The sequence below is a fragment of the Biomphalaria glabrata genome, chromosome 4, assembly GCF_947242115.1.
Source record: "Biomphalaria glabrata chromosome 4, xgBioGlab47.1, whole genome shotgun sequence".
In the NCBI taxonomy this organism is placed as follows: Eukaryota; Metazoa; Mollusca; class Gastropoda; family Planorbidae; genus Biomphalaria; species Biomphalaria glabrata.
In genome coordinates this window covers 5,280,305-5,308,187 of record NC_074714.1, presented here as the reverse complement: position 1 = coordinate 5,308,187, position 27,883 = coordinate 5,280,305, and the positions used below count along the sequence as shown (strand labels likewise).

The following is a 27,883-nucleotide window of genomic DNA, read 5'->3' as shown; positions in this document are numbered from 1 at the left end:
AAGCTTCTAGTCATCCAGTTTCTATGGATTGACCTTAAAAAAAATCAGAAATAAAAATCTAGTGTGTACTTCAGCCCTTTAATCATATGTAAAATATATTTGGCCATGATTAATAGGCCTATTAAATTGTTTTATATCTTTTTTCTATGAGATGCAAGGTAGAGCATGAAATGGGAGCTAATATACACAGGGCCGGATATACCTACCGACTACACAAGCTAGGACCTAGAGCAGTATCTGGCATTTTAAAGGGCCTCACATCATAAATAGCTCAAGGCCTTTTTGAAGACTAAATACAGCACTGGAGGACCACTGGAGGACCACTGGAGGTGCATCTCATTAGAAAAGAGACAAACACATCTATAAATACATCTAGATAAAAAAATTGACTGCATTACACAAAATCTCATGGTTGGAACATTTCATTACAAACGAACCATATTATTAATCAGAGGGACAGTGGTGTCTTAAAATGAACCATCTTTTAAAACTTGTTATAAAATATTGCTTAATTGTATTGTATTTTTTTAAAGGAAAACTTTTGAAATATTACAAGTTTAATTAAACATTTAAAAAAACAAACATGTACAATCATTTGACTAGCATAGATTACAACACATTCTGTAGCCTTATTTGTACCTACTAGATCTACTCGTAGTATTTTATACTATAAACTTCCCCTTACAGACATTTAGATCTATAGGGCAAATGATGTAAAGTTCATCTTCTATGACAGTTACCGAGGGTTAACTAATATTAGGTATCCATAAAGTTGGGTGGGCTCAGGGGTGTCCTAAAATTTGAAACCCCAAACCAGAATAAGACGCTGGCCCCAAAACACCCCAATAGAAAGAAAACTATATGGAGAGCCCCCCGACTTCGAAACCACTGCGCAGTTCATCTCATGTATTGGTCTAGTCATCTGAACGCTCCAACATAACAATGAGAACGAGGAAGAAGAAGAAATCCCAGCTTTCACAGAGATTTTAACTCAAGCGCGTTACCCACTCAGCCACGTTTCCTTATATCCAAGTTCAACGCCCAACAAGAGAAGGGGAGATAGAGCATTTACAGTGGTATCTTTAATTTGAGATGTAAGCATGAAAGACAGATGGACTGACAAACAGGAAAAAAAACAGTAACAGCTTTTCCGTACTAGAGCTACCAAAACTCTCCAAAACTTAGCGAATGATAGTAACGAAAATGAAATGAATTATTTCCCTTGATGATTTGAAAGTTAAGAAAATGTTTAAAAGTGAACATTTTAGTTCTCATTGTTACATCCTGATTCCTTACATAGGTCAAAGACAACATGCTATAATAATACATTTGTTATATAGGTCAGTATTGCACTGAAAATAATAAAATGATATGTAATATAGGAACAATCAAGATTTGATATTTAGATACTACAAAAATATGTACAAAATTTAGAGTTATATGAGTCAGATATTTAGATACTACAAAAATATGTAGAGACTCTAGAGTTTTATAAATCAGAGATATTTAGATACCAAAAAAAATATGTACAAACTTTAGAGTTTTATAAGTCAGAGATATTTAGATACTAAAAACATATGTACAAACTTTAGAGTTTTATAAGTCAGAGATATTTAGATACTAAAAAAATATGTACAAACTTTAGAGTTGTTAAAGTTGGAGATATTTAGATACTAAAAGAATGTGTACAAATTTTAGAGTTTTTAAAGTCAGAGATATTTAGATACTAAAAAAACTATGTACAAACTTTATAATTTTATAAGTCAGAGATATTTAGATACTAAAAATATGTACATACTTTAGAGTTTTATTAGTCAGAGATATTTAGATACTAAAAAAATATGTACAAACTTTATAATTTTATAAGTCAGAGATATTTAGATACTAAAAATATGTACATACTTTAGAGTTTTATTAGTCAGAGATATTTAGATACTAAAAAAATATGTACAAACTTTTATAGAGTTTTATAAGTCAGAGATATTTAGATACTAAAAAAATATGTACAAACTTTTATAGAGTTTTATAAGTCAGAGATATATTTCTTGTGTAATTTAAAGATCGGAAAACAAAGTTGTTTTTGTTTAGAGTTCTACCTTTTCCTATGAACTTCCGTGTGTTATAATAATAAATGTCTTTGAATTTCTAAGAAATGAGGGGGTCAATTGTAGTCAAACTGAATTCCCATTGGATTGGACCAATAAAATGATCTTATCCACAAATATGATTTCACATCCAACCAAAAAAAAAAAACTGTTTAAATCTTTTATCACTTTTAAGCATTACACATATGTATCAATTTAAGTTAGCCGGCAGACGTGAAAAGACAGCAGACGTGATCACGCGATGTGAATGCCAGGCATACCATCGTCCATGTTAGAACTAATGATGGATATTTTCGTCGACTCGGACTCTTTGTTGACCCTCGACGGCGATGTCTCGACCTCGAAAGTTTGTTCACTCAACCCGTTCTTCACTATCTTTTCTTCATTTTGGGCTTGTGCTTTTTCGTTGCTGCGGTTGTCTTGGTAACCGTTGTCATCAGGAGTAAAGCCCTCTTTGCCTTTTAAGAAATAAGTCTGCAGCACCCCTTTACCCTGGTAAGGACAAAAAATAAATCGATTAAACTATATATAGCAGACTATAGCTATTATAGACTTACACAAAAAAAGAAGTGCTTCATTTAAAGCAACAAAGGTCAATAAAGCAGAAGATGTTACATAATAGTTACAGAACAGCAGACATTACTCCACAGCTGCAGAACAGCAGACATTATTCAACAGCTACAGAACAGTTGATATTACTCAACAGCTACAGAACAGCAGACATTACTCCACAGCTGCAGAACAGCAGACATTACTTCACAGCTACAGAACAATAGACATTACTCCACAGCTACAGAACAGTAGACATTACTTCACAGATGCAGAACAGCAGACATTACTCCACAGCTACAAAACAATAGACATTATTCAACAGCTACAGAACAGTAGATATTACTTCACAGCTACAAAACAATAGACATTATTCAACAGCTACAGAACAGTTGGCATTATACAACAGCTGCAGAACAGCAGACATTACTAGACAGCTGCAGAACAGTAGACATTATACAACAGCTACAGAACAGTAGACATTATTCAACAGCTACAGAACAGCAGACATTACTAGACAGCTGCAGAATAGTAGACATTATTCAACAGCTACAGAACAGTAGACATTATTCAACTGCTACAGAACAGTAGACATTATTCAACAGCTACAGAACAGCAAAAATTACTAAACAGCTAAGTAGCAGCAGAGGCATTGTTTCACAGCTATAGAACAGCAGGTATTACTCAACAGCTATGAAGTAGGAATTACCTTCACATGGAATGGTGTTCTTGGTTCATAATAAAAACCTCCGTCTGCGTCCAGGAGACTTTTGCACTGCTCACTAATTTGTATTTTACCAGCTGGGACAGAAACAAAGATGGCAATAAGGAACAAAGATGGCAATAAGAAACAAATATCGACTCACTGTCCTACTTAGTCTATATATATATAGATTACCAGCTTTTAAAAATATCGACTCGCTGTCTTACTTAGCCAATGTATACATATAGATTACCAGCTTTTAAAAATATCGACGCACTGTCTTACTTAGTCTATGTATACATATAGATTACCAGCTTTTAAAGAAAAAAAAAAGTTATGTGATAAAAAGAAGTTATGACAGACCAGTTTTCTTTATTCTTCACATTTACCTAACCCGTAGTCTGTTGAACCGTTGGGGCACTACATATGATCTGGTGACCGTGTTTGACCATTCTTTTCTGTCTATAACATTGGATAGTCTTGGGCAATGACATTGCAGCTCATTCTGCTATTTTGAGAGCCCATTACATGTGTTTAAATTGTGTACATTCGTGTTTCTAATGAATAATGTGATTAGAAAAACTCTATAAATATGCATAAAAATTGAGTTTATTTTGTGGTAAATAATGATTTGAAACTTTAATTTCAACATGTGTGTGTAGCTGTTACATACGCCTCCAAAGGGATTTCAGATTAGCTGGAGCTACACCCCAACACATAGCCCACAACATACTGGTAGATAAAAGAGGAATGGAGAATCGAAATCTTACAAAATTAGTTGTGTAAAAACTTTCTTATCCTGTTAACTTTGCCGCCAAAAGAGAAGATAATTAGTGCGAAAGATTGATCTCCCTTTTTTTCCCCCGTTTTGCGTGGCTTATCCTAAAATAGTTTTTAATACATTTCTACACCCTCTTTAATAACTGTATTTAGTTTCAAAATCAAAACAACGAAGCCAGAAATCATCCAACAAGGTTACAGTGCAGACGACACGAAGAAAGAGTCATCCAAAAGCAAAGCCAAATGATCATTGTCATCCTTCAGTCGTAGAAACACCTATGGTTCATCTCAGAGCACACTTCCTCATGTGGCTGTGGAGCCCCATTTTGGAGAGACACTCCCGTCCACAGATAGCGCAGGTTAAGGTGGCTTTTGCTTCGGTGGTAGAGTTTTTCGGATTGTACGTTTTTATTCCTGAGCTGAGACCCCATGTACTTTCACTGTCCATAGCTTTCTTGGTCACTGTCTCTCTCCATCTGGTGCGGTCTAGAGCTATGTTTTCCCAATTGTCAGTATTGATGTTCACTGATTTGAGGTCACGTAACGGAAAAGAATCAGATTCTCTCTTGTTGCCCTTGTGAGAAGAGCTGCTGACTCCAAAAAAAAAAAGTCAAGAGACAGATGATGAGTAAGATAGACTATTCCACTTACGGACACCAGTAGACTCCATCCTACTAGCTGTGTTGACTGTGTCACCGAACAGGCAATATCTGGGCATCGTCCGGCCTACCACCCCCGCAGCCACAGGGCCTGCAATAATTATTGAAAGATTTAGTTGTAAATGCAGAGTTCTTTCCCTTAGATAAGCCTTTGGTTTTATTATTAATTTTGCTTGTTTCTTAATTACCGTAAGTGAAATGCTATTACATAGTAAATTTACCGAAAGACACAAAACTTACCGCTATGTTTCTAAATGTTTCTAAGCTTACCGCTATGTTTCTAGATTTTTCTAAACTTACCACTATGTTTTTTCTAAGTGTTTCTAAACTTACCACTATGTTTCTAAATGTTTCTAAACCTACCACTATGATTCTAAATGTTTCTAATCTTACCACTATGTTTCTAAACTTACCACTATGTTTCTAATTGTTTCTAAACCTACCACTATGATTCTAAATGTTTCTAATCTTACCACTATGTTTCTAATCTTACCACTATGTTTCTAAACTTACCACTATGTTTCTAAGTGTTTCTAAACGTACCACTATGTTTCTAAACTTACCACTATGTTTCTAAATTTACCACTATGTTTCTAATTGTTTCTAAACTTACCACTATGTTTCTAAGTGTTTCTAAACGTACCACTATGTTTCTAAGTGTTTCTAAACGTACCACTATGTTTCTAAGTGTTTCTAAATGTACCACTATGTTTCTAAGTGTTTCTAAACGTACCACTATGTTTCTAAGTGTTTCTAAACGTACCACTATGTTTCTAAACTTACCACTATGTTTCTAATTGTTTCTAAACTTACCACTATGTTTCTAAGTGTTTCTAAACGTACCACTATGTTTCTAAGTGTTTCTAAACGTACCACTATGTTTCTAAGTGTTTCTAAATGTACCACTATGTTTCTAAGTGTTTCTAAACGTACCACTATGTTTCTAAGTGTTTCTAAACGTACCACTATGTTTCTAAACTTACCACTATGTTTCTAATTGTTTCTAAACTTACCACTATGTTTCTAATTGTTTCTAAACTTACCACTATGTTTCTAAGTGTTTCTAAACTTACCACTAAGTTTCTAAGTGTTTCTAAACGTACCACTATGTTTCTAAGTGTTTCTAAACGTACCACTATGTTTCTAAGTGTTTCTAAATGTACCACTATGTTTCTAAGTGTTTCTAAACGTACCACTATGTTTCTAAGTGTTTCTAAACGTACCACTATGTTTCTAAACTTACCACTATGTTTCTAATTGTTTCTAAACTTACCACTATGTTTCTAATTGTTTCTAAACTTACCACTATGTTTCTAATTGTTTCTAAACTTACCACTAAGTTTCTAATTGTTTCTAAACTTACCACTATGTTTCTAATTGTTTCTAAACTTACCACTATGTTTCTAATTGTTTCTAAACTTACCACTATGTTTCTAAGTGTTTCTAAACGTACCACTATGTTTCTAAACTTACCACTATGTTTCTAAACTTACCACTATGTTTCTAATTGTTTCTAAACGTACCACTATGTTTCTAAACTTACCACTATGTTTCTAATTGTTTCTAAACTTACCACTATGTTTCTAAACTTACCACTATGTTTCTAAACTTACCACTATGTTTCTAATTGTTTCTAAACTTACCACTATGTTTCTAATTGTTTCTAAACTTACCACTATGTTTCTAATTGTTTCTAAACTTACCACTATGTTTCTAGATTTTTCTAAACTTACCACTATGTTTCTAATTGTTTCTAAACTTACCACTATGTTTCTAATTGTTTCTAAACTTACCACTATGTTTCTAATTGTTTCTAAACTTACCACTATGTTTCTAAGTGTTTCTAAACTTACCACTATGTTTCTATTTGTTTCTAAACTTACCACTATGTTTCTAATTGTTTCTAAACTTACCACTATGTTTCTAATTGTTTCTAAACGTACCACTATGTTTCTAAACTTACCACTATGTTTCTAATTGTTTCTAAACTTACCACTATGTTTCTAATTGTTTCTTAACTTACCACTATGTTTCTAATTGTTTCTAAACTTACCACTATGTTTCTAATTGTTTCTAAACTTACCACTATGTTTCTAAACTTACCACTATGTTTCTAATTGTTTCTAAACTTACCACTATGTTTCTAATTGTTTCTAAACTTACCACTATGTTTCTAAACTTACCACTATGTTTCTAATTGTTTCTAAACTTACCACTATGTTTCTAATTGTTTCTAAACTTACCACTATGTTTCTAAACTTACCACTATGTTTCTAATTGTTTCTAAACTTACCACTATGTTTCTAATTGTTTCTAAACTTACCACTATGTAGACCTATCCTCATGTGAAAAGTATGAGCTGGTCTGTGGTGGACCTTCAGCTCAGCGGAACTCATCAGTATATGAAGGGCCATCTTGCCTATCTCTGTAGCATGTTTCTCTACTCGGACTGGCACGCCACTGCATACTACATAGGCGTCTCCTATAGTCTCCACCTAAACATGCACAAAAATAATCTAAAAATTTCTTGCATTTTGTTTTTCCAAGCATGAAATTATAATAGTAACGTGTGCAAATATCTATATCAGGCATTATGTAATACTTTTATATACAGGGTGCCTGAGGGTGGTCGCTAAAAAAAAGCGGAAAATGTTAGTGTCAGACGAAGTCGTGTTATTAACAGAGCTTCGAGATTGTAAGCATCTGTGCGTGTAAAATAACATGTCTTTTTTTTTCTATGTATAAAAAATAGCTGTTTAACAAATTTTCCGCTTTTCTAGCGACCACCCCGTAAATCTGTGTGCATACTTTTATACTTAAATAATATGCAACGAATCATATTCGCAGAATTGTAGTAAGGTATCTAATACGAACTTTAACAGAATATACCTTATAAACATTGTATTTATCAAGAATATTGTCAAATTTGTAGTAAACATCATTCAGAAAATTCACAATCTGAAAAATAAAATTTAATTTCATGCTCATGTTGTTTTTTTAAAGAAATTATGAATAGTTGCATCCAAATCAGAATTTATTATATTAAAATTAGTCAAAATATCTTAGCAATTGGTAAAGTTTTAATGTATAATAAGACAATCTACACGCATGCTTATCAATGACTTAAACTCTCTAAGTCGTTTGTTTTCCTGGCTGATTCAGGCAACCTATGTCATTATCTAATGACACTAAAGAAGGAGCACTAGTACGAATTTTTCCTAGCATAAGGAATAAGAAATGTATGCATTGACATTATAATTAGTCCACGATGAAGTGAAAATTTTAAATTTCATTTCCTGTTTGTAAACAATTGAAGAATCCTAGACATTCAGAGACCGCATCACAAACCAGGAGATTAGAGACAGGGTTACTGCAGCGATTGGACCCCATGATGGCCTGCTAACTATCTTAAAAAAAAACGCAAGCTTAAAATTTATGGCCATATTACAAGATCTTTGGGGCTCGCAAAGACCTTCCTTCAGGGAACGGTACTAGGAAAAAGAAGAAGAGGCAGACAGACAAAGCGATGGAAGGATAAAATAAAAGAATAAACGGACCTGCCATTGAAAGAGATTCTAACTAAAGCAAAAGACAGAGAGGATGGAGAAAGACGGCCAAAGAGTCTTGTATGGTGCCTCAAACGGTTTAATAGACTAAGGCATGGGTGGGCAACCTTTTACTTTCGAGGGCCGCATTAAAAAAATTAGGGGGAAATGGGGGCCGCATATACGCCACTGTCAATTTGTTTGTAAATATTCAAAAACGTCGTCCTCATAAAAGTATTAATAAGGAGTAGGAGCGAATATAATGGTCAATAAAATACATTTATATAATTCAAAGCCAAGTTTAAAAAAAATTTAACATTAATTTAATTTAATGAGGTCAAAATCAACGTTGGTATCGTCGATTAGGAGAGAAAGAGTTAACGGATAGACTAAAATAGAATTGCTGTATGTGACAGACAGAGCTCTAGACCACAACTCACTTCGATAGGTTCACTGACAGAGGACAGTTCAGTGAAACCCTGTATGTCGCTAAAGTAGACAGTCGCAGACTGAAATGTCTCTGGCTTCACTTCAATCTGTCTTTTCAAACAGTCAGCCACAGTCCTGTTGAGATAATCAAAGTTCTGCAGTTTACAGCACATCTATCAATGTGCAGCCAATTTTTTTGTTAAATGTTAAACAGGGGTAGGCTGCTTTGATCACTACCCTAAATCAGCTAAGCAACACATATTGTATATTTAGTGTCTTAATCATGAAAACTAGTTACCATGTCTAGATAAATGTTTCACTGAAGATGCATTGAAGGTTTAAATACAGGTCGTAAAGTGAGGCAGTGGGAAATGTTAACATAAAGATCGAAAAAATGATTTAATAAAGGTCTAAATAAAAGTTCAAACGAAGATTTAATGAAAATCTAATGAAGATGTAATGACGAGCTAATGAAGATGTAATGAAGATCTATGAAAATATATTGAAGATCTATGAAAATATAATAAAGATCTAATGAAGATGTAATGACGATTTAATGAAGATGTAATGACGATTTAATGAAGATGTAACAAAGATGTAATAACAATCTAATGAAGATCTAATGAAGATCTAAGGAAGATGTAATGGAGCTGCATTAAAGATCTAATGAAGATGTAATGACGATATAATGAAGATCTAATGAAGATCTAATGAAGATGTAATGACGATCTAATGAAGATGTAACGAAGATGTAATGAATATGTAATGAAAGTCTAATAAAGATCTAGTGAAGATAAAAAAAAAATGGAGATGCATTAGAGATGCATGAAGATGTAATGAATAGTTAATAATTATCTAATGAAGATGTAATGAAGATGTAATGAATATGTAATGAAGGTCTAACTGAACGTCCTAATGACGACTTACGCTGGAAGCATTTGATAGAGCAACAAGTCTGATTTGTTCTTCTCCTCTTGTAGCTCCTGGGCCTGCATGTCCGCTTCCCTGGTCACTTTGTCCAGCATCTGCTCCATCAGACTTTTGTTTTTACTGAAAGCAACAAGTTTGAAACGTTATGATTAAAACATAGAGGGCCATTAATGTCAAGAGAAGACACACGCCTAACTCATTGAAATATATAGAAAAAAATTGACATTTTGGGGTGTCATTCAATATGGAAAACGCCAATCCTACGCGCTATTAATAAAAACGGCATTATGCATTAGCCGTAATTGTGTAATCAGGTGAAAGAAGCTTCTCGCGCCTCAAACTAATGAAGAATTACTTGAGTTCAACAATTCTCAAAGATAGATTGAAACATTTGGTAATTCTTGCTATTGAGCGGGATCTATGTAGGAAACAGAATTATTATGATGTACTGTATGACTTTGCTACACGCAAGGCTCGTAAAGTAGTTATGTACGTAGTAAAGAATGAATAAAATGCATAGACGAATTTATTTTCTAATACAAACTCTTAAATATCACTTATTATCCGCTACCCAAACTTGGCCCCGCGAAATCCGTTTCGAATAGGGCCCCTCAATGCTTAAGTCCGGCCCTGCTATTTAGTGTTTGTAAAATGTTTTACATGTTTCGGATGTTTCTTCATAGTTAAAGATAATTTACTTCCTAGTCCAAACCTCCTGCAAGACGAAGGGGGATGGGAGGGGCAGGGTTTGACAGTCCAGCGCGCAGCCATCTGTAGCGACCTGTGAAAACGTGTTCTTTCTCCCCCCCCCTTTTTTTTTGTTTTTTTCCGTGGGGTGACTATCCGCAGAAATATGAGAGTTATCTTTCCTTTACTTCTCGTTTAAACTGTTGAGGGAAGAGGAGAATTATATATAAAGATAGATAGATAGATACATAGATAGATAGATAGATAGATAGATAGATAGATAGATAGATAGATAGATAGATAGATAGATAAAGGTTAGGTAAGATTTCAAGATTTAGATTATTTTTGTGTCTAGATTTGGGAATAAATCTAATAGCTTTGGATTTTAGTCATATGAAGCAATACATGTATTTAAAAACTTCACGTGTTTGAATTATTTACATTTCGACGTAAAGCTAGACATTTTTAACTCACTTCCACCACTTATAGATCTAGATAGAACACACTCTATTCAGCCAAAAGTAACAAAACATGGGACATTTCAATCTAAGCGAGGAGTCTCTGTCAAATAACAAAGATAAACTATGTCAATTGATTCTGCCAGGGGGACGTCACAACGTATCCAAGCGAAGACGACCTACCCACTAAATTGCTGGCTAATGTTTCTGACCAGGGATGCTATATGGTCTATCGAAGGCCGTACATCCGCCAGCTCGTGCCAGCACGCCGTGATCATATTCCTAGTCTTCCGGTCCACGTACTCGGGAATTAGTGGACGGAAGGGGAAGTTGCCGCCTTTTTTGAGTCTCTCGATGATTTCTGAAACAAAAGAGTTCTCTTAGATTTGAAAACTTATTATCTCACTTGACAATAATATATCTCATTATCTTATATTCTTTTTTCACTTTGGACCAAAAATAATAAGGAAACACGATGACTTGTGATTTCTTTGGGATTTCACTGGAAAGTGGTAGTGCGAATAACTTTTATCTTAATAAAATACTTAATCTAAATAGGTGTTGATATCTGAATAGGCTCCTTCACTCAGGAAACTAAAATAATATGACAACAGCAAAATATATTTGGTTGATGAGACATTCAACGTAGGATAACATTGATAAAAATACTTCTGTTTATTTTTAATTTTTTTTTTTTTTCTGGTGTTGCTGGGGGGTTCATTTCTTCCGTATGTGTAGCACACTATGACTTAGAGAAAATAACACATATATATATATTATATTGTAAAGTTTAGATTAGCTTATGCTCCCTTTGAATTTATTTAATTAGATTTTTTTTTAAAATTATCATAAAAATAATGCAATATATTAACAAGGGGTATAATATTTGCTACAAAATTTTGTATAGCCATGTTCTCATGTGTTAAGTCACTAACTATATAGTAGCCTGGGTGTCAGTTGAACTTTCGTACACACTTTGCTCTTATTTTTTAAAGATGTGAACTCGGGATATTAGCATAATGGCGCGTGACCAAGGAAAAAAAAACAGAGAATGTTTCTAAGTATGGCTAACCAAAAAAAAAAAAGCGGTTTTAAAATTGTATACATTTTCATGAAGCTCAGACGTTCGCTTGGAAGGTTCTTTAGTTTCCCTTGCAGTATTTATCCTTAAATCGGGAGTGTCTTGACTCGGTCAGATGCTGCTTTACATGCTTAAAACTTCAGCGTGGTAAATATAAATGAAGATACCTTTAGCGTCGATGGTCTCATCCATGTTCAGCTTGCTGTCTGTTGCCTCGCTGTGGCTGGCGAAAAAGCCAATCGACATGTACTGACTGCTCCTTTTGTGGTGGCCACCCAGTCCTCCGTGGTGGTGCACGCTGCTGCCGTGGCTGTGGTGACTGTGGTGGTGGCCATGGTGGCTGTGGTGGAGGAAGCTGGAATGGTGGTGGTGGTGGTGCCCCATGGGGTGATGGCTGTGCTGAGAGTGATGGTTGTGACGCTTCTTTACTATCGTCTTGTACTTCTCCACGGCTTGCTCCTGGGCGAAGGCAGCATTGAAGGATTCGTGAACCTCGCTGACTGTGGATGTTAAGGTAAGATCATAGTCAGTAATGTGACATAACATTTTTCAACCATGTAGCCCTTATGCATTACCGACTGTCACGTGGTGTGTATATATTTATAGCTTTTATATAGCGCTACTTTCATGCTTATAGCATGCTCAGAGCGCTTTGGTCCAATTCTCACTTGTGGACCAGTGGGGGGAGGGGGTATCTAGGAGTTGGTTTTCCATGCTGCCTTTAGGCGCCTACTTTAGACGCTCAGTAAACACAACTCTGCCCGAGTCGGGTGTCGAACCTCGAGCCCCCTTCTAGGTAGGTCAAGGTAGGTAGGTGTAGGTCAAGTTTGCCACAGAAAAGTAAACAAAACGTTTTTTTTTAACACTTTGATTCTAGAAATTTTAAAATTTTCTACACAAAAGAATCGGTTAATAAAAGGGAAGTAATCAATTTCATAAAGTAACTTCTTTAAATATTATTATTTCTGTTTTATAACCGATATAAAGAGTAGACGAGATTATTCCAACAAAGTCTGTTCATTCTGGAAGTTTCCAAATTTGTGTTAAATCTACCAAGTGAATTCATTAATGAATGGCCGGCTGGCCGAGCGTGAGTTAGTTGCACTGGACTGTTGTTCGGTTGTCTCGATGGTCGCGGGTTCATACCCTGCCCGCTGCAATCCGCCGTCGTCCTGCGATAGGATTGAACTAGGAAGTAGATTATCTTCAGCTTTGAAGGAACATCCGAAGCATGTAAAACATGTATTTGAAATATATTATGTATTATTATTTAATGGCTGCCTGGTCGTGCGGTTTGCGCGCTGGACTGTCGTTTGGATTTATCGACGGTCGAGGGTGCAAATCCTGCCCGCTCCCATCCCCCGTCGTCCTGCGGGAGGTTTGGACTAGGAAGTAAACTATCTTCAACTCTGAAGGAACATCCGAAACATGTAAAACATTTTACAAACAAACATAAAATGTAGTGTGTGTTCAACCTTTCAATGATATTTATTTGTCTTATACACAAATGTTTATTAGCTATCAGGGGATAACATTATGTTCCAACTACTTTTACCCTCAGCAAACCAGAAGAAAATAGAGGCTAGCTTAAAGATGTCTTTTCAAAGTAAACCAAACACAAGTATTATCACTGTAAAAGTTTGAAAAAATCACCTGTAAATATCTCCAATAAAATAATCCCAAAAGAATAAACATCAGCAGCTTTGGTCCCGGGAATCGCCAAATCTGGATTACGTAGTACTTCTGGTGCCGTTGAAAGATGACCTAATTATATTGACCAATACATGTATTCAACAAACATTTTAGATTTATGCATTTCTCATTAACTAATTTTTGTTTCTAATAAATAACTTAAACATTAATTGACATTCCTTTTAGTAAAATGTATATATTATTATAATTTAACTCTTTCTCTCCGTTATTATTTTTCCACGTTTCGAAGGACTTTTTCATTTGGTTCATTACTATTTCAATCCCCTGTTATGATTAAGCTTCAATAACAGTTGATTGTTATCAGAAAATGTTTTATTTGGTATAGAAGTAAATGGGAATGCAAGCTCTTTCTATGTAACACAAAGTCAAGTTTATAAAATTAAACAATTTAATGGGGTCAAATCAACGATGGTATCGTCGATTAGGAGAGAAAGAGTTAATGCATTTTTTCCCGCTTTGCTTGATTCCAAACGTGACCTTACCTTCGTGATTAGTAAAATCGCCATCAGTTACTTCCACGCTAGCGAGACTTGGGATCATCACGTGGGTCAGTTTACAAGTCCACCTATTGTCCACCAAGACATTGGAAGCCTTCAGCCGTCCGTGACGACCCAGATGAGAATGGTGGAGATATCTCAACCCCTGTCCGAATCATTACAAAAGAAACACTTTTAATAACATTGTGTGCCATAGTTTAGAACTTTTGCCACTAAATGGTATCTCATATAGACTAAAGTAAAGCAAAGTTTTATAAAAGTTCTATAAAATGTGAAAATATGTTATGAAATTAAGTCATCTATATCTTCAATGACTGTAGAGACACGGTGGCTGAGCGGTAAAGCGTTTGGCATCCGAACCGGGATTCTGGGTTTGAATCCTGGTGAAGACTGTAATTTTTACTTTCGGGATTTTTAGGGCGCCTCTGAGTCCACCCAGCTCTAATGGGTGCTTGACATTAGCTAGAGAAAATGCAGTTGGTCGTTGTGCTGACCACATGACACCCTCGTAATCCGCGGGCCACAGAAACAGATAACATGACCTATTCATCATCTGCCCCTTAGATCAAAAGGTTTGAAAGATTAGCGTTTCTTTTCTTTGAAATAATAGAAAGTTACGCTACAGAAATGTTTTCATTGGATAAAAATATCACAAATTTAGATTTTTTTTAGAAACTTTATTTAGACCAAAATCCCATCCCCCTTTTATTGTTGTCACTAGGAATAACTATCTTGTGGTGGCGCTTCATAGGGTTCTCTTTGGCCCCGGGGCTCAAACCCTGTTCGCCTCCATAGAAGGTTAGTATCATTCTCTACGGCAACTCGCGACTGGCACAAGAAAAACTGGTCGCCCCCGCTTCCGTCACGTAGATGTAATCAAAACAGTGAACAGTGATACTGACCATTGGGAAGACATGGCCCTAGACTAGCGGTTCTCAACCTTTTAAGCTCGGCGACTCCTATTTACAACCCCCCCCCACTCTGCTGCGACCCCCCTCCCCCCGCCCCCACAGCTATAGAAGAATAGACAAAATACAATCCATATTTTCAATGGTCTTAGGCGACCCCTGACAAATCGTCAATCGACCCTGCAAGGGGTCGCGACCCACAGGTTGAGAACCCCTGCCCTAGACCGTACTACGTGGAGAGATGGTGACGAAGAAAGCTATGAACAGTGAAAAAAAAAACATGGGCATCAGCTCTGAAAGAAAAGTTGTCAAACGGAAAAATGGCTGGCTCATCAACTACCAAAGCGAAAGGCACCTTAACCTGCAATATATGTGGACAGGGTGTGTATCTCCAAAATAGGGCTCCAGAGTCACATGAAAAACATGTTCGAGATGAATCATAGTCGTTCTACGACTGAAGGAGTCCAACTACTATTTAACTAGGAGGTTTGTGGTAGAGTATTATAATATTCAAATCATAGTCGTTCTACGACTGAAGGAGTCCAACTACTATTTAACTAGGAGGTTTGTGGTAGTGTATTATAATATTCAAATCATAGTCGTTCTACGACTGAAGGAGTCCAACTACTATTTAACTAGGAGGTTTGTGGTAGTGTATTATAATATTCAAATCATAGTCGTTCTACGACTGAAGGAGTCCAACTACTATTCAACTAGGAGGTTTGTGGTAGAGTATTATAATATTCAAACCATAGTCGTTCTACGACTGAAGGAGTCCAACTACTATTCAACTAGGAGGTTTGTGGTAGAGTATTATAATATTCAAACCATAGTCGTTCTACGACTGAAGGAGTCCAACTACTATTCAACTAGGAGGTTTGTGGTAGAGTATTATAATATTCAAACCATAGTCGTTCTACGACTGAAGGAGTCCAACTACTATTCAACTAGGAGGTTTGTGGTAGAGTATTATAATATTCAAACCATAGTCGTTCTACGACTGAAGGAGTCCAACTACTATTCAACTAGGAGGTTTGTGGTAGAGTATTATAATATTCAAACCATAGTCGTTCTACGACTGAAAGAGTCCAACTACTATATAAATAGGAGGTATGTGGTAGAGTATTATAATATTCAAACCATAGTCGTTCTACGACTGAAAGAGTCCAACTACTATTTAACTAGGAGGTTTGTGGTAGAGTATTATAATATTCAAACCATAGTCGTTCTACGACTGAAAGAGTCCAACTACTATTTAACTAGGAGGTTCGTGGTAGAGTATTATAATATTCAGCTATGAGGCAACTCGGGAAACTTACAAGTTAATTCATGACCTAAATAATGCCTCAATCCTACAGAACCCAAAAATCTTGAAAGATTGAGTCCTACCTTGCAGATATCATTCATGAATGAGATTTTGAACGGCATGTCGTCCAGATATTTCTTGTCGTTATGGATGACATCTTGAAGACTTCCTTTCCTGCAATATTCCCATATGGACATCTCACTTCCTGCGTCGACACAGATACCGTAAAACTTGCAAATGTTGGCGTGAGTCAATTCAATCACCTGACAAAAAATACTATGGTGTTTTTTTATTAGCCTCTTACATACAACATGTCGAGCCTAAAGGTTGTCTACACATTGATATTAACATTTAGGGATGTCCATTGTTACAAGATGTATCTAAAACCAGGTTGAGCTGGAATTATGTAAGTACGTGACAGCGTTTATCACAAATATTCAGATAGTAAACAATAGATCTCCCAATGAGCAACACAAGAAGTCAAACTGTTTTCCATAAAGGTAAAAGAAATAGCTTAAATACAAATGCGATGGACTATATATAATACTGGGAGGTGCGGTGGCTGAGTGGTAAAGCGCTTGGTTTCTGAAAAAGGGGGTCCAGAGTTCGAGTCCTGGTGGAGACTGGAATTTTTAATTTCGGAATCTTCAGAGCGCTTCTGAGTCCACCCCAGCTCAAATGGGTATCTGGTGATAGGGAAAAAGTAAAAGCGGTTGGTCATCGTGCTAGCCACATGACAACCTCGTTAACAGTGGGCCACAGAAACAGATGGCATGTACATCATCAGCCCTTTTGTTTCCTGGTGACAGATAAGAAAACGTAAAGCCGATTGGTCATTGTGCTGGCCACGTGACACCTTCGTTAACACTGTTCCTCAGAAACATCATCTGCCCTATAGATTGTAGGTAATGATAGGAAAACTTTACATTACTTTATATATATATATATATATATATATATATATATATATATATATATATATATATAATACTATATTTAAATGAGTCGATGGTTTCAAATATCCGGACATCTAATCAATTAAAAACAAAAGTTTCCTGTTGTTAAAGATTGCGTAGGATCTATCTTTTACCTAAACCACTTTTAAACATTTTTTTTCTATGTCGAGAACACCGAGGTAGAGTTCTATGCAACTACTATTTACTGCGGGATTTTTTAGAACGTCCGCGAGCCAAGCCAATGCCCATTAGTGCGTACCACTATGGGGAATAATAAAGACAGTCGGACGTTGTGGTGGGTCCATCATATACACCTCAAAATCTGACATTACAACATTGAAACATTAAATCTGATATAGCAAAAGATAAGCTTTATATTTGATATTTTGAGTTTTTTTCTTGGGCCATGTTGTGCCCATAAACCCTGAAGTGTTACTTCCCTTTTATAGCTCCAGATCTACATGTTATACAGCTAAGTTACGATAAGGTCCATTTATAGTTCGAATAGTAAAAATAGTAAAAGAAAATGATATAATTTAATAAAAATCTGTTGTAAATATATATTTACAATTCCCTGCCTTATCTCCGTAGTCATACCCACCTCCCGGATACGCCCACTGTTTTTAATTTTTTTCCAAAATATTTCCCTTTATTACCCTGGTATCTGGGGCAATCAAGGAAGATATGTTCCACAGTGAGATAAGAGTCACATGACTTATACCAATCCTAAGTCTGGACATTGTGCTTCCAAAGCTTTAAAATTATCTGCCCATGAACCGCAATGCTTGACACAGGGGACTATTGTAAAGTGAAAGTAGGAGTCCAAGCCCTGCAAGGCACAAATATTGAGCCAACTAGTTTTGGAAAATGAATGAATTATCTTACATGATTGACATCCTTAGATATTTCTTTGGTTATGATGAATGACTGTTTGCCTTTCAAGATGACCTTTTTAGAGGCCACTTCTTCGTTTTTGTAGATATACTGCTCAGCAAACACTTGGCCATAAGAAGACTCGGTGAAAATGGAGGCCAAAGACCCGGAGGATCCCGACATATTGGAAGAGTTCTGTAAACAACATTTTTTTTATATTAACTTTCTTCATTTATCAATTTCTTTTAATATCAATTTCATTTTTTATTCATTTGAGTGAACACTTTCTCTCAGTTGTTGAAAATCAATTAATACTCTTGACCTTTTAATTATTTGTGGCTTTCCATTTGTAAATATACCAAATGCCTAAACTGTAGCGCAGTAATGTAGTGGAAATACAGTAAAAAAAAACTAGCAACAGAAAAATTAATACTTTTTAAAAACAATGCTTTTCTAAGGAAGAACCGCAAGCAACAGAACAAAGAATACCTTTTTTAAAATAATGGTTATTTAGGGAAAGAACCGCTAATTAATGCCATTTATCTGAAAATTACAGGGTCTATCTCCCTTTTTGCTATATAAATGGAAATTAATTAGTTAGTACCAAATGATTAACTAAATGGTCAATTTTTGAATCGATTCGTGTAAGGTCATCGACTATGAATAATTGTGCAAAATTTCAACTTGATCCAAGAATGGGAAGTGGGAGAAAATGTCTAAATTGCAATAAGAGGATTAAATCCATATATACATCCACAACTCTAATTAAATAGCGTTTATTCCCCTTATTTCAATATCAAACAATTCATTAACTAAATTTTTTTATTTTTTATTTTTTATTCATGTCTTTTCTGGTCAAGGAATTAGTGTGCAAAGTTTTAACTTGATATTAGAATTGGAAATGGGAGAAAAACTTTGTTCAAACTTTTTACCAGACAGACAGACAGACAGAGCTGATATAAACTTTGTAAAGAAACTCTTCATAAAACATAAGAGATCAAAGCTACAATAAACTCAACATTGTTACCGTATTGTCTAAATAGGTCGTTGACCGGGCCAATCCTTTCTCTTTCAATCTCAGATCATCAATATGAATGACCCAGCTCAGGCTTGACTCTAGTCTGTTCAACCTTACTCTGTATCAGATGTCATGAAAACATTTACATCGGAAACATGTCAGATTGATTAATAGAATGCATGGTGAATAACAGTACATATAAATACACCATGTCACTTTTGTTTTAATTGGTATAGAAATTAGTTTAGAAATAGCATACTGATGTACAGAGTAGTTAGAAGAAAGAATATTAAATTACAGCAAACAACACAGAAGCAAGAGGTAGTGGCATTACACGACTTAACAAAGAACAGTTAGAAGCGAGTGAGAATACGAAAAAAAAAAAGGTTGCATAGGTTGAATGACTTACCTCCAGATTATAAGTCCACAAAGTATAGACACGAGCAGAACTGCCCCAATAGTGGACAAACTGGCGAGTACCACGGGAGCTAAAAGGAACAGTACAACAGTAAATAAATATAGACAGACTGATAAACAGACAGACAGACGAACAGATAGACAGCCGAACAGACAGGCGAACAAACTGACAGATAGATAGACGAACAGACAGACAGACAGACTGACTGACTGACTGACTGACTGATAGATAGATAGATAGATAGATAGATAGATAGATAGATAGATAGATACACCGACATACAATTAGATACATACACAGACATACAGATAGATAGATAGATAGATAGATAGATAGATAGATAGATAGATAGATAGATAGATAGATAGATAGATAGATAGATAGATAGATAGATAGATAGATAGATAGATACGCATAAAATTCAGCTATGGATTAATTTAACCCATTCTGCGAAGAGACTGAGATACAGGCGCCATAAATACATTATATTTCACTTTGATAGCATCACCAAATTATAACATTGAGGTAAATAAAAACACTTTTTAAATTCCATGCCACAACGTCTGGACGATAATGGATGTACCCATCCCCAGGTCTCAAGATCAAAGTAATGACGTCATTAAAAAAATAAACCTAGAAATTAAAAAAATAAACCTAGAACGCGTGGGTGTAACGATTCCCAAGATCTTAAAGATACAAACCAATGCGTTTAACTGGATTGGTATAAACCACTGACGTCACTGGGCTCTATTTACATTTAAATTCAGATAGCATCAAAACGAAAAACAATCCAAGGATTAATTATTGCATATCTAGTGCTATATCAACAGCAGTGGCATAGCTAGGGTTGGAGTCCAAATTGGAAAATTGCAACCCCCCCCCCCCGGGCCACAAATTGAGTCGGGCTCCAAAATAATTGTCCGATAATTGTTTTTACATCAAATATTACGCCATTATTTCACGTTGTGATGTCGAAATGTCAGAACGGAGAGGCCCCTTCAAGAGGTCATGCCCCCGGATCCCCAAATTTCCTAGCTACGCCACTGATCAACAGACGAGATAATGTTGCAGTTGGGTTGAACTTACAGCTTTCTTGACAATAGCTGTTGTCCCAGCCACAGCTGGGTCTACCTATTGGGGTCGAGTTGCTACCTCCTGGCCAGATGATGGTGTTGTTGAGATACACAAAAGCTCGGCTTCTTCATCAAAATAATAAAAGAAATAACACAGTTTATCTTTACACCTGCATTTCAATACAGCAGTAATCATGTATGTTTTTAAACAAATGTTTTCAATTTAAACTAAATGCTATTACACATTAGGCATTCCATGGGTCTAGAATACCTGAAAAAAAGATTTCAATTATTTTCTTTTTTACATTTTTAGTGCTCATAATCCCCTCATATGTTATACGATGTTTCTCTCACTTTTGTCAAGGGCATACATGGCGAGAATGAATGCATTGGTTCTTTGGTTTTATTTAGGTATGAAAGAGTTACATCCCTTTGTTTATCTATTTCCAGTGACTGAATGTGAGCAGCATGCAAGGGATCACGTGATGTTTTAGTCTGCTGTATAACAGGGGAATATGGAATGACTGGACTTGTTGTCTGGGAGTAGAATAGAACATGGGCTTCTGTCACTGAGTTGTTCTTTTTCATGAAAAATAAGAACTTTAAAATCGAAGTATTAAAAAAAAACTTTATGCACGATGTCAAAAGTCGAATTACAAATTAAAATAACGTAATTTCTAATGTCTTAGAAAATGCTTTTGTATGATTCAGAATTGAAATAAAACATTCTGGTCTAGATGTTTTGTTTTGCAGAAACTTTGCACAAATGAATTTATGAAAGAGACACGTACTACTCTACAGTAACTACTTTATCTTATCTTATGAAATACAGACGTTCCTTAAAAAAAAAGATACATCAAATCGAAATAAATGAATTTAATAGAACTTTGTTAATTTCATTAAGATCTTATCTATCTCTTTTTAGCTCTTATCTGTATGCAGCTTTTAGAATTATGAAAGAATGTACATTAATATCTGATATGGGAACATACTTTGTATTAATTCCACTTAATTGAGTGACCAGGCATTTCACGTTGTTGAGTCCGTTAGTTTCTTGGGTACAGCTGAAATCAAAGCAATTAATTACAAGAAAATATTTTAAAATACTTTTGAAAAAATAAAGATTATATTAAGTGTAATTGCATCAATTAGATCGGTCATGTAATTAAATTTGTGATAGATCTAGACTAACATTAAAAAATCTGTGCGATTACAAATATTTTTACCAATTGTTTTGCTTAGCACAATGTCATGATTTTAGCTTTCTCAATACGCTATGATCCTATCACTTGTCTGGACCAGGAGGAAAAAAGGACTTAAATTTGAACTCGACAGCTCAAGCATTCTCAAGCCAATACACTAACCACTTTGCCACCGAAGTGCTAAAGAAAATAGTAGATTTTATAGTTATCTATTGTAAGTTTCGAAACGTTAAGCGATGATCTAATTCTCTACACAAAGTATAAAGGGTACTAATTCGACTCATGCCACCACATCTGTCAAGTACAATTTCTTTCCCTTTGTTCGATACCAAATAAAATAATCACCAATAATGAACTAGTTGGTTAAATTTTTTATTGATTCTTGTTTATCAGGTACAAGAAATAATTGTGCGAACTTTCTATCTGATCTGAGATTAGTTATGACAGAACTAACGTGTATAAACTTTTTACCAGACAGACCGCCTAACAAAGATGGAGTTAATAAAAGCTTTATAAAAAAATATGTGAACAAACAAATACTATTCAAAGCTTACGTTCAGAATTTTTTTCTCGATGGTGAGAAATGATTGCCTTTTTAAAATTTTAATTAGTTACCGCTACATTAATCACAAAACATCTATTCGTAACAACTCGTATTAACTTATTTTCTCATATCAACTTATTTACTCGTATCAACTTGTTTACTCGTATCAACTTGTTTACACGTATCAACTTGTTGACATGTATCAAATTGTTTACACGTATCAACTTGTTTACACGTTTCAACGTATTTACTCGTATCAACGTATTTACTCGTATCAACTTGTTTACTCGTATCAACTTACTTGTCGGTACTTCTAGCTACAGGCACGTAGCAACCGTTCTGTAAGTTGCTGACCATGAAGTGACCCTCTCTGCTACCATCGAATTGAATGTGGACCTTGCCTGTGACACCTGGACAGGACAGAAACAAGTGAATCGAATTCAACAGTTCCAGGATCATCAGTAGATAGAGAGATGAGATCGATATGTTTTTAATTGACACTGAATCATGTTACGGGCATTGAATCATGTTACTGACACCAGGGGCGGACTGGGTGTCAAAATCGGACCGGGCATTTCTATACAATCCAGCCCACGAATTGTATATCATCCAATGCTAAGTAAACCTGTCTTCTAAATCATTCTGTTAAGTATTGACATCTTTACACATGCAAACATTAACTCTATATCTTTATAAGGAATATAGGCCTTATGTCGATTTTTAATCGCTAAGTGTGTAGGTCCTAAAATGATGAAGTCTACAAGTAGCACTGTCTACGGGTGTAGACGATTACATTATTTCGGAAACTGTGTTAAGATTAAATTAGCATTACACTGTAGAGTCTGTAAAAGCATTATTTTTTAAACACGACGCTCAGAGGGCCCCTTGTACATGAGAATATTATAAAACCTTAAGCAATTTAATACGCTCTATAGTGGCATTCATGAGGCCCTTTTGGTGGCCCAACCGGTCCGTTTGGGTACCGGCCCACCGGGCATTTGCCCTAATGCCCATATAGACGGACTTTGAGTCATGTTAAGGACATTGAGTCATGTTACGGACACTGATCATGTTACGGACACTTAGTCATGTTACGGACATTGAGTCATGTTGTGCACGCTGGGTCATGTTACGGACATTTTATGTTACCGACACTGAGTCATGTTACGGACATTGAGTCATTATTATAGCGTTTATATAGCGCTACTTTCATGCTTATAGCATGCTCAGAGCGCTTCTGTCCAATCTCATTTGTGGACCAGTGGGGGTATCTGCTGCCTTTAGGCGCTCAGTAAACGCAACTCTGCCCGAGTCGGGTTTCGAACCTTGAGCCCCCTTCTAGGTAGCCAAGCCAAGCCAAGTTCAAGCGCACTTGGCCTCTCGACCACGCTTCCCAGTCATGTTACGGACATTGTATACTGAAGGATTACAGAAATAACTGAAAGACAGTCAACTAGACAAACATCAACACCATGTGCCAGACACTTATAAACATCTCTCTATCACTAGCCGCCAATGCAACTACTAATCACCCTTATTCTTTGTGAACTCATAGGCGCGGGGGTGGTATAGTGCTTTGCTTTCGAATTGAGAGGTCTAGGGTTCGAATCTTGGTAAAAACAGAAAAACTGCGGGACGCATTGCAGTACTCCTTAACTCTGAATAGCTCTAATGATACCTGACATAAGTTAGGGAAAGTATAGGTGGCTGGTTGTTGTGCTGGCCACATGACACCCTCGTTTACCGTCGGCCATAAAAACAGATATTTACATCATCTGCCTTATAGATCGCAAGGACTGAAAGGGCTAATTTACTTTGTAAAATTTACTTAAAATTTACTTTTTTACAATTTCTTTAGTTATCTCACTGTTGACACTAGCTGAGAGCTACCTTACTTACCTTCAACAGTGGCGTCATACAGGTGAGATACAATCCTGTCACCCTCTCTTGGGTCTGATCCGTCTAAGAAGCAGCGATTGACAGCGTTGGCATAATGAAGTATACCGTCATGAAGCAGCCCTGGCTGTGTAGCAAGCTAGACAGAACAGCAGAGTCACAACTTTAGATATGAATTGGACAATCCTCATTAAATTAAACCTATATTTTTAAGCAGAAACAGTCGTCCATTCAACGGTCTGCACTAAGTGGTCTTACATCTAGTCATGCATCTAGTCATATATCTAGTCATGCATCTAGTCATACATCTAGTCATGCATCTAGTCATACATCTAGTCATGCATCTGGTCATACATCTAGCCATACATCTAGTCATACATCTAGTCATGCATCTAGTCATACATCTAGTCATTCATCGAGTCATACATCTAGTCATACATCTAGCCATGCATCTAGTCATGCATCTAGTCATTCATCTAGTCATGCATCTAGTCATTCATCTAGTCATGCATCTAGTCATGCATCTAGTCATAAATCTAGTCATACATCTAGCCATACATCTAGCCATACATCTAGTCATGCATCTAGTCATACATCTAGTCATACATCTAGTCATACATCTAGCCATACATCTAGTCATGCATCTAGTCATGCATCTAGTCATACATCTAGTCATACATCTAGGCATGCATCTAGTCATGCATCTAGTCATACATCTAGTCATTCATCTAGTCATACATCTAGTCATACATCTAGCCATACATCTAGTCATGCATCTAGTCATTCATCTAGTCATGCATCTAGTCATACATCTAGTCATGCATCTAGTCATACATCTAGCCATACATCTAGTCATGCATCTAGTCATGCATCTAGTCATTCATCTAGTCATGCATCTAGTCATACATCTAGTCATGCATCTAGTCATGCATCTAGTCATGCATCTAGTCATACATCTAGTCATGCATCTAGTCATGCATCTAGTCATGCATCTAGTCATGCATCTAGTCATACATCTAGTCATGCATCTGGTCATACATCTAGCCATACATCTAGTCATACATCTAGTCATGCATCTAGTCATTCATCTAGTCATACATCTAGTCATACATCTAGCCATGCATCTAGTCATGCATCTAGTCATTCATCTAGTCATGCATCTAGTCATTCATCTAGTCATGCATCTAGTCATGCATCTAGTCATACATCTAGTCATACATCTAGCCATACATCTAGCCATACATCTAGTCATACATCTAGTCATACATCTAGTCATACATCTAGCCATACATCTAGTCATGCATCTAGTCATGCATCTAGTCATACATCTAGTCATACATCTAGTCATACATCTAGGCATGCATCTAGTCATGCATCTAGTCATACATCTAGTCATTCATCTAGTCATACATCTAGTCATACATCTAGCCATACATCTAGTCATGCATCTAGTCATTCATCTAGTCATGCATCTAGTCATACATCAAGTCATGCATCTAGTCATACATCTAGCCATACATCTAGTCATGCATCTAGTCATACATCTAGTCATTCATCTAGTCATGCATCTAGTCATACATCTAGTCATGCATCTAGTCATGCATCTAGTCATGCATCTAGTCATACATCTAGTCATGCATCTAGTCATGCATCTAGTCATGCATCTAGTCATGCATCTAGTCATACATCTAGTCATGCATCTAGTCATGCATCTAGTCATACATCTAGTCATGCATCTAGTCATGCATCTAGTCATGCATCTAGTCATACATCTAGTCATGCATCTAGTCATGCATCTAGTCATGCATCTAGTCATACATCTAGTCATGCATCTAGTCATGCATCTAGTCATGCATCTAGTCATACATCTAGTCATGCATCTAGTCATGCATCTAGTCATGCATCTAGTCATACATCTAGTCATGCATCTAGTCATGCATCTAGTCATACATCTAGTCATGCATCTAGTCATGCATCTAGTCATGCATCTAGTCATACATCTAGTCATGCATGTTAAACAATGGCTTGCGTGTACCTCATAGTGATAACATCCATCGCTGCTTCCGGCGACAGTCGAGTTGATGATAATTTGTTGGACAAACTGCTTGTAGACTTGGCTTTCAGGTGTCGTGTCCAGTGTGATGTCCATCAGACCTGTTTACAGAACATGTTTGTACTGTTTTGATTCTGGTATATACTTATGATTTATTTGTATTTCATTTTGCTTTTGACCAAAATTAAATTATACATTGTCTGAAGATGTGAACTTAATCGAATATTTTATGTAATTTTTTTAGTCTTTATATTTAAGTAATAATAAAGATTTGCTAAAGATTATAAATATTACAGAAGCTTGCAGTATTATACTTAATAAACGCAGACCCAGCTGTGACCTACATAATTTGCCACAAAGTACGCAGACAAAAGTACCACTGGTGAAGACAATCTCAAGAGTGGTATCAGTCTGCGCAAGTCGATTTTCTTCTAAAAAATACGTCAAGAAACTATGCAGTATATTTAAGTAACAGATTGGTGAAACGGGAGAATTTCAAATAGTTCGAACCTTGATGATCTATAAGCACGTTGCTATACAAACTCAGACAGATTTGTTGTTGAAATAGTGAGGGATTTGTTGTTGAAATAGTGAGAGATTTGTTGTTGAAATAGTGAGGGATTTGTTGTTGAAATAGTGAGAGATGTGTTGTTGAAATAGTGAGGGACGTTGTTGAAATAGTGAGAGATTTGTTGTTGAAATAGTGAAAGATTTGTTGTTGAAATAGTGAAAGATTTGTGGAAAGATGTGTTGTTGAAATAGTGAAAGATTTGTTGTTGAAATAGTGAAAGATATGTTGTTGAAATAGTGAGAGATTTGTTGTTGAAATAGTGAGGGATTTGTTGTTGAAATAGTGAGAGATGTGTTGTTGAAATAGTGAGGGACGTTGTTGAAATAGTGAGAGATTTGTTGTTGAAATAGTGAAAGATTTGTTGTTGAAATAGTGAAAGATTTGTGGAAAGATGTGTTGTTGAAATAGTGAAAGATTTGTTGTTGAAATAGTGAAAGATATGTTGTTGAAATAGTGAGAGATTTGTTGTTGAAATAGTGAGGGATTTGTTGTTGAAATTGTGAGAGATTTGTTGTTGAAATAGTGAGAGATTTTTTGTTGAAATAGTGAAAGATTTGTTGTTGAAATAGTGAGGGATTTGTTGTTGAAATAGTGAGAGATTTGTTGTTGAAATAATGAGGGATTTGTTGCTGAAATAGTGAGAGATGTGTTGTTGAAATAGTGAGGGACGTTGTTGAAATAGTGAGAGATTTGTTGTTGAAATAGTGAAAGATTTGTTGTTGAAATAGTGAAAGATTTGTTGTTGAAATAGTGAAAGATTTGTGGAAAGATGTGTTGTTGAAATAGTGAAAGATTTGTTGTTGAAATAGTGAAAGATATGTTGTTGAAATAGTGAGAGATTTGTTGTTGAAATAGTGAGGGATTTGTTGTTGAAATTGTGAGAGATTTGTTGTTGAAATAGTGAGAGATTTTTTGTTGAAATAGTGAAA

At 35.8% G+C, this 27,883-nt stretch overlaps 1 protein-coding gene across 1 annotated transcript in view; it reads right to left on the bottom strand.

The window, feature by feature from the left end:
* Window positions 1-1,969: 1,969 nt before the first annotated feature.
* The window catches only part of LOC106050882 (receptor-type guanylate cyclase gcy-13-like), a 35,062-nt gene continuing 9,148 nt past the window's right edge, over window positions 1,970-27,883 (bottom strand). The window contains exons 6-25 of the mRNA XM_056027055.1: window positions 26,366-26,484; window positions 24,334-24,469; window positions 22,736-22,844; window positions 21,681-21,752; window positions 20,702-20,814; window positions 19,607-19,685; window positions 19,207-19,315; window positions 18,192-18,374; window positions 16,434-16,613; window positions 14,122-14,281; window positions 13,580-13,690; window positions 12,094-12,426; window positions 11,029-11,206; window positions 9,698-9,820; window positions 8,782-8,905; window positions 7,686-7,754; window positions 7,120-7,291; window positions 4,789-4,887; window positions 3,364-3,455; window positions 1,970-2,597 (exon numbers count right to left, since the gene is read on the bottom strand). Of these exons, the coding sequence (XP_055883030.1) occupies window positions 2,340-2,597; window positions 3,364-3,455; window positions 4,789-4,887; window positions 7,120-7,291; window positions 7,686-7,754; window positions 8,782-8,905; window positions 9,698-9,820; window positions 11,029-11,206; window positions 12,094-12,426; window positions 13,580-13,690; window positions 14,122-14,281; window positions 16,434-16,613; window positions 18,192-18,374; window positions 19,207-19,315; window positions 19,607-19,685; window positions 20,702-20,814; window positions 21,681-21,752; window positions 22,736-22,844; window positions 24,334-24,469; window positions 26,366-26,484 (2,819 nt within the window). The 3' untranslated portion in view covers window positions 1,970-2,339. The remainder of the gene's footprint in view (window positions 2,598-3,363; window positions 3,456-4,788; window positions 4,888-7,119; window positions 7,292-7,685; window positions 7,755-8,781; window positions 8,906-9,697; window positions 9,821-11,028; window positions 11,207-12,093; window positions 12,427-13,579; window positions 13,691-14,121; window positions 14,282-16,433; window positions 16,614-18,191; window positions 18,375-19,206; window positions 19,316-19,606; window positions 19,686-20,701; window positions 20,815-21,680; window positions 21,753-22,735; window positions 22,845-24,333; window positions 24,470-26,365; window positions 26,485-27,883) is intronic.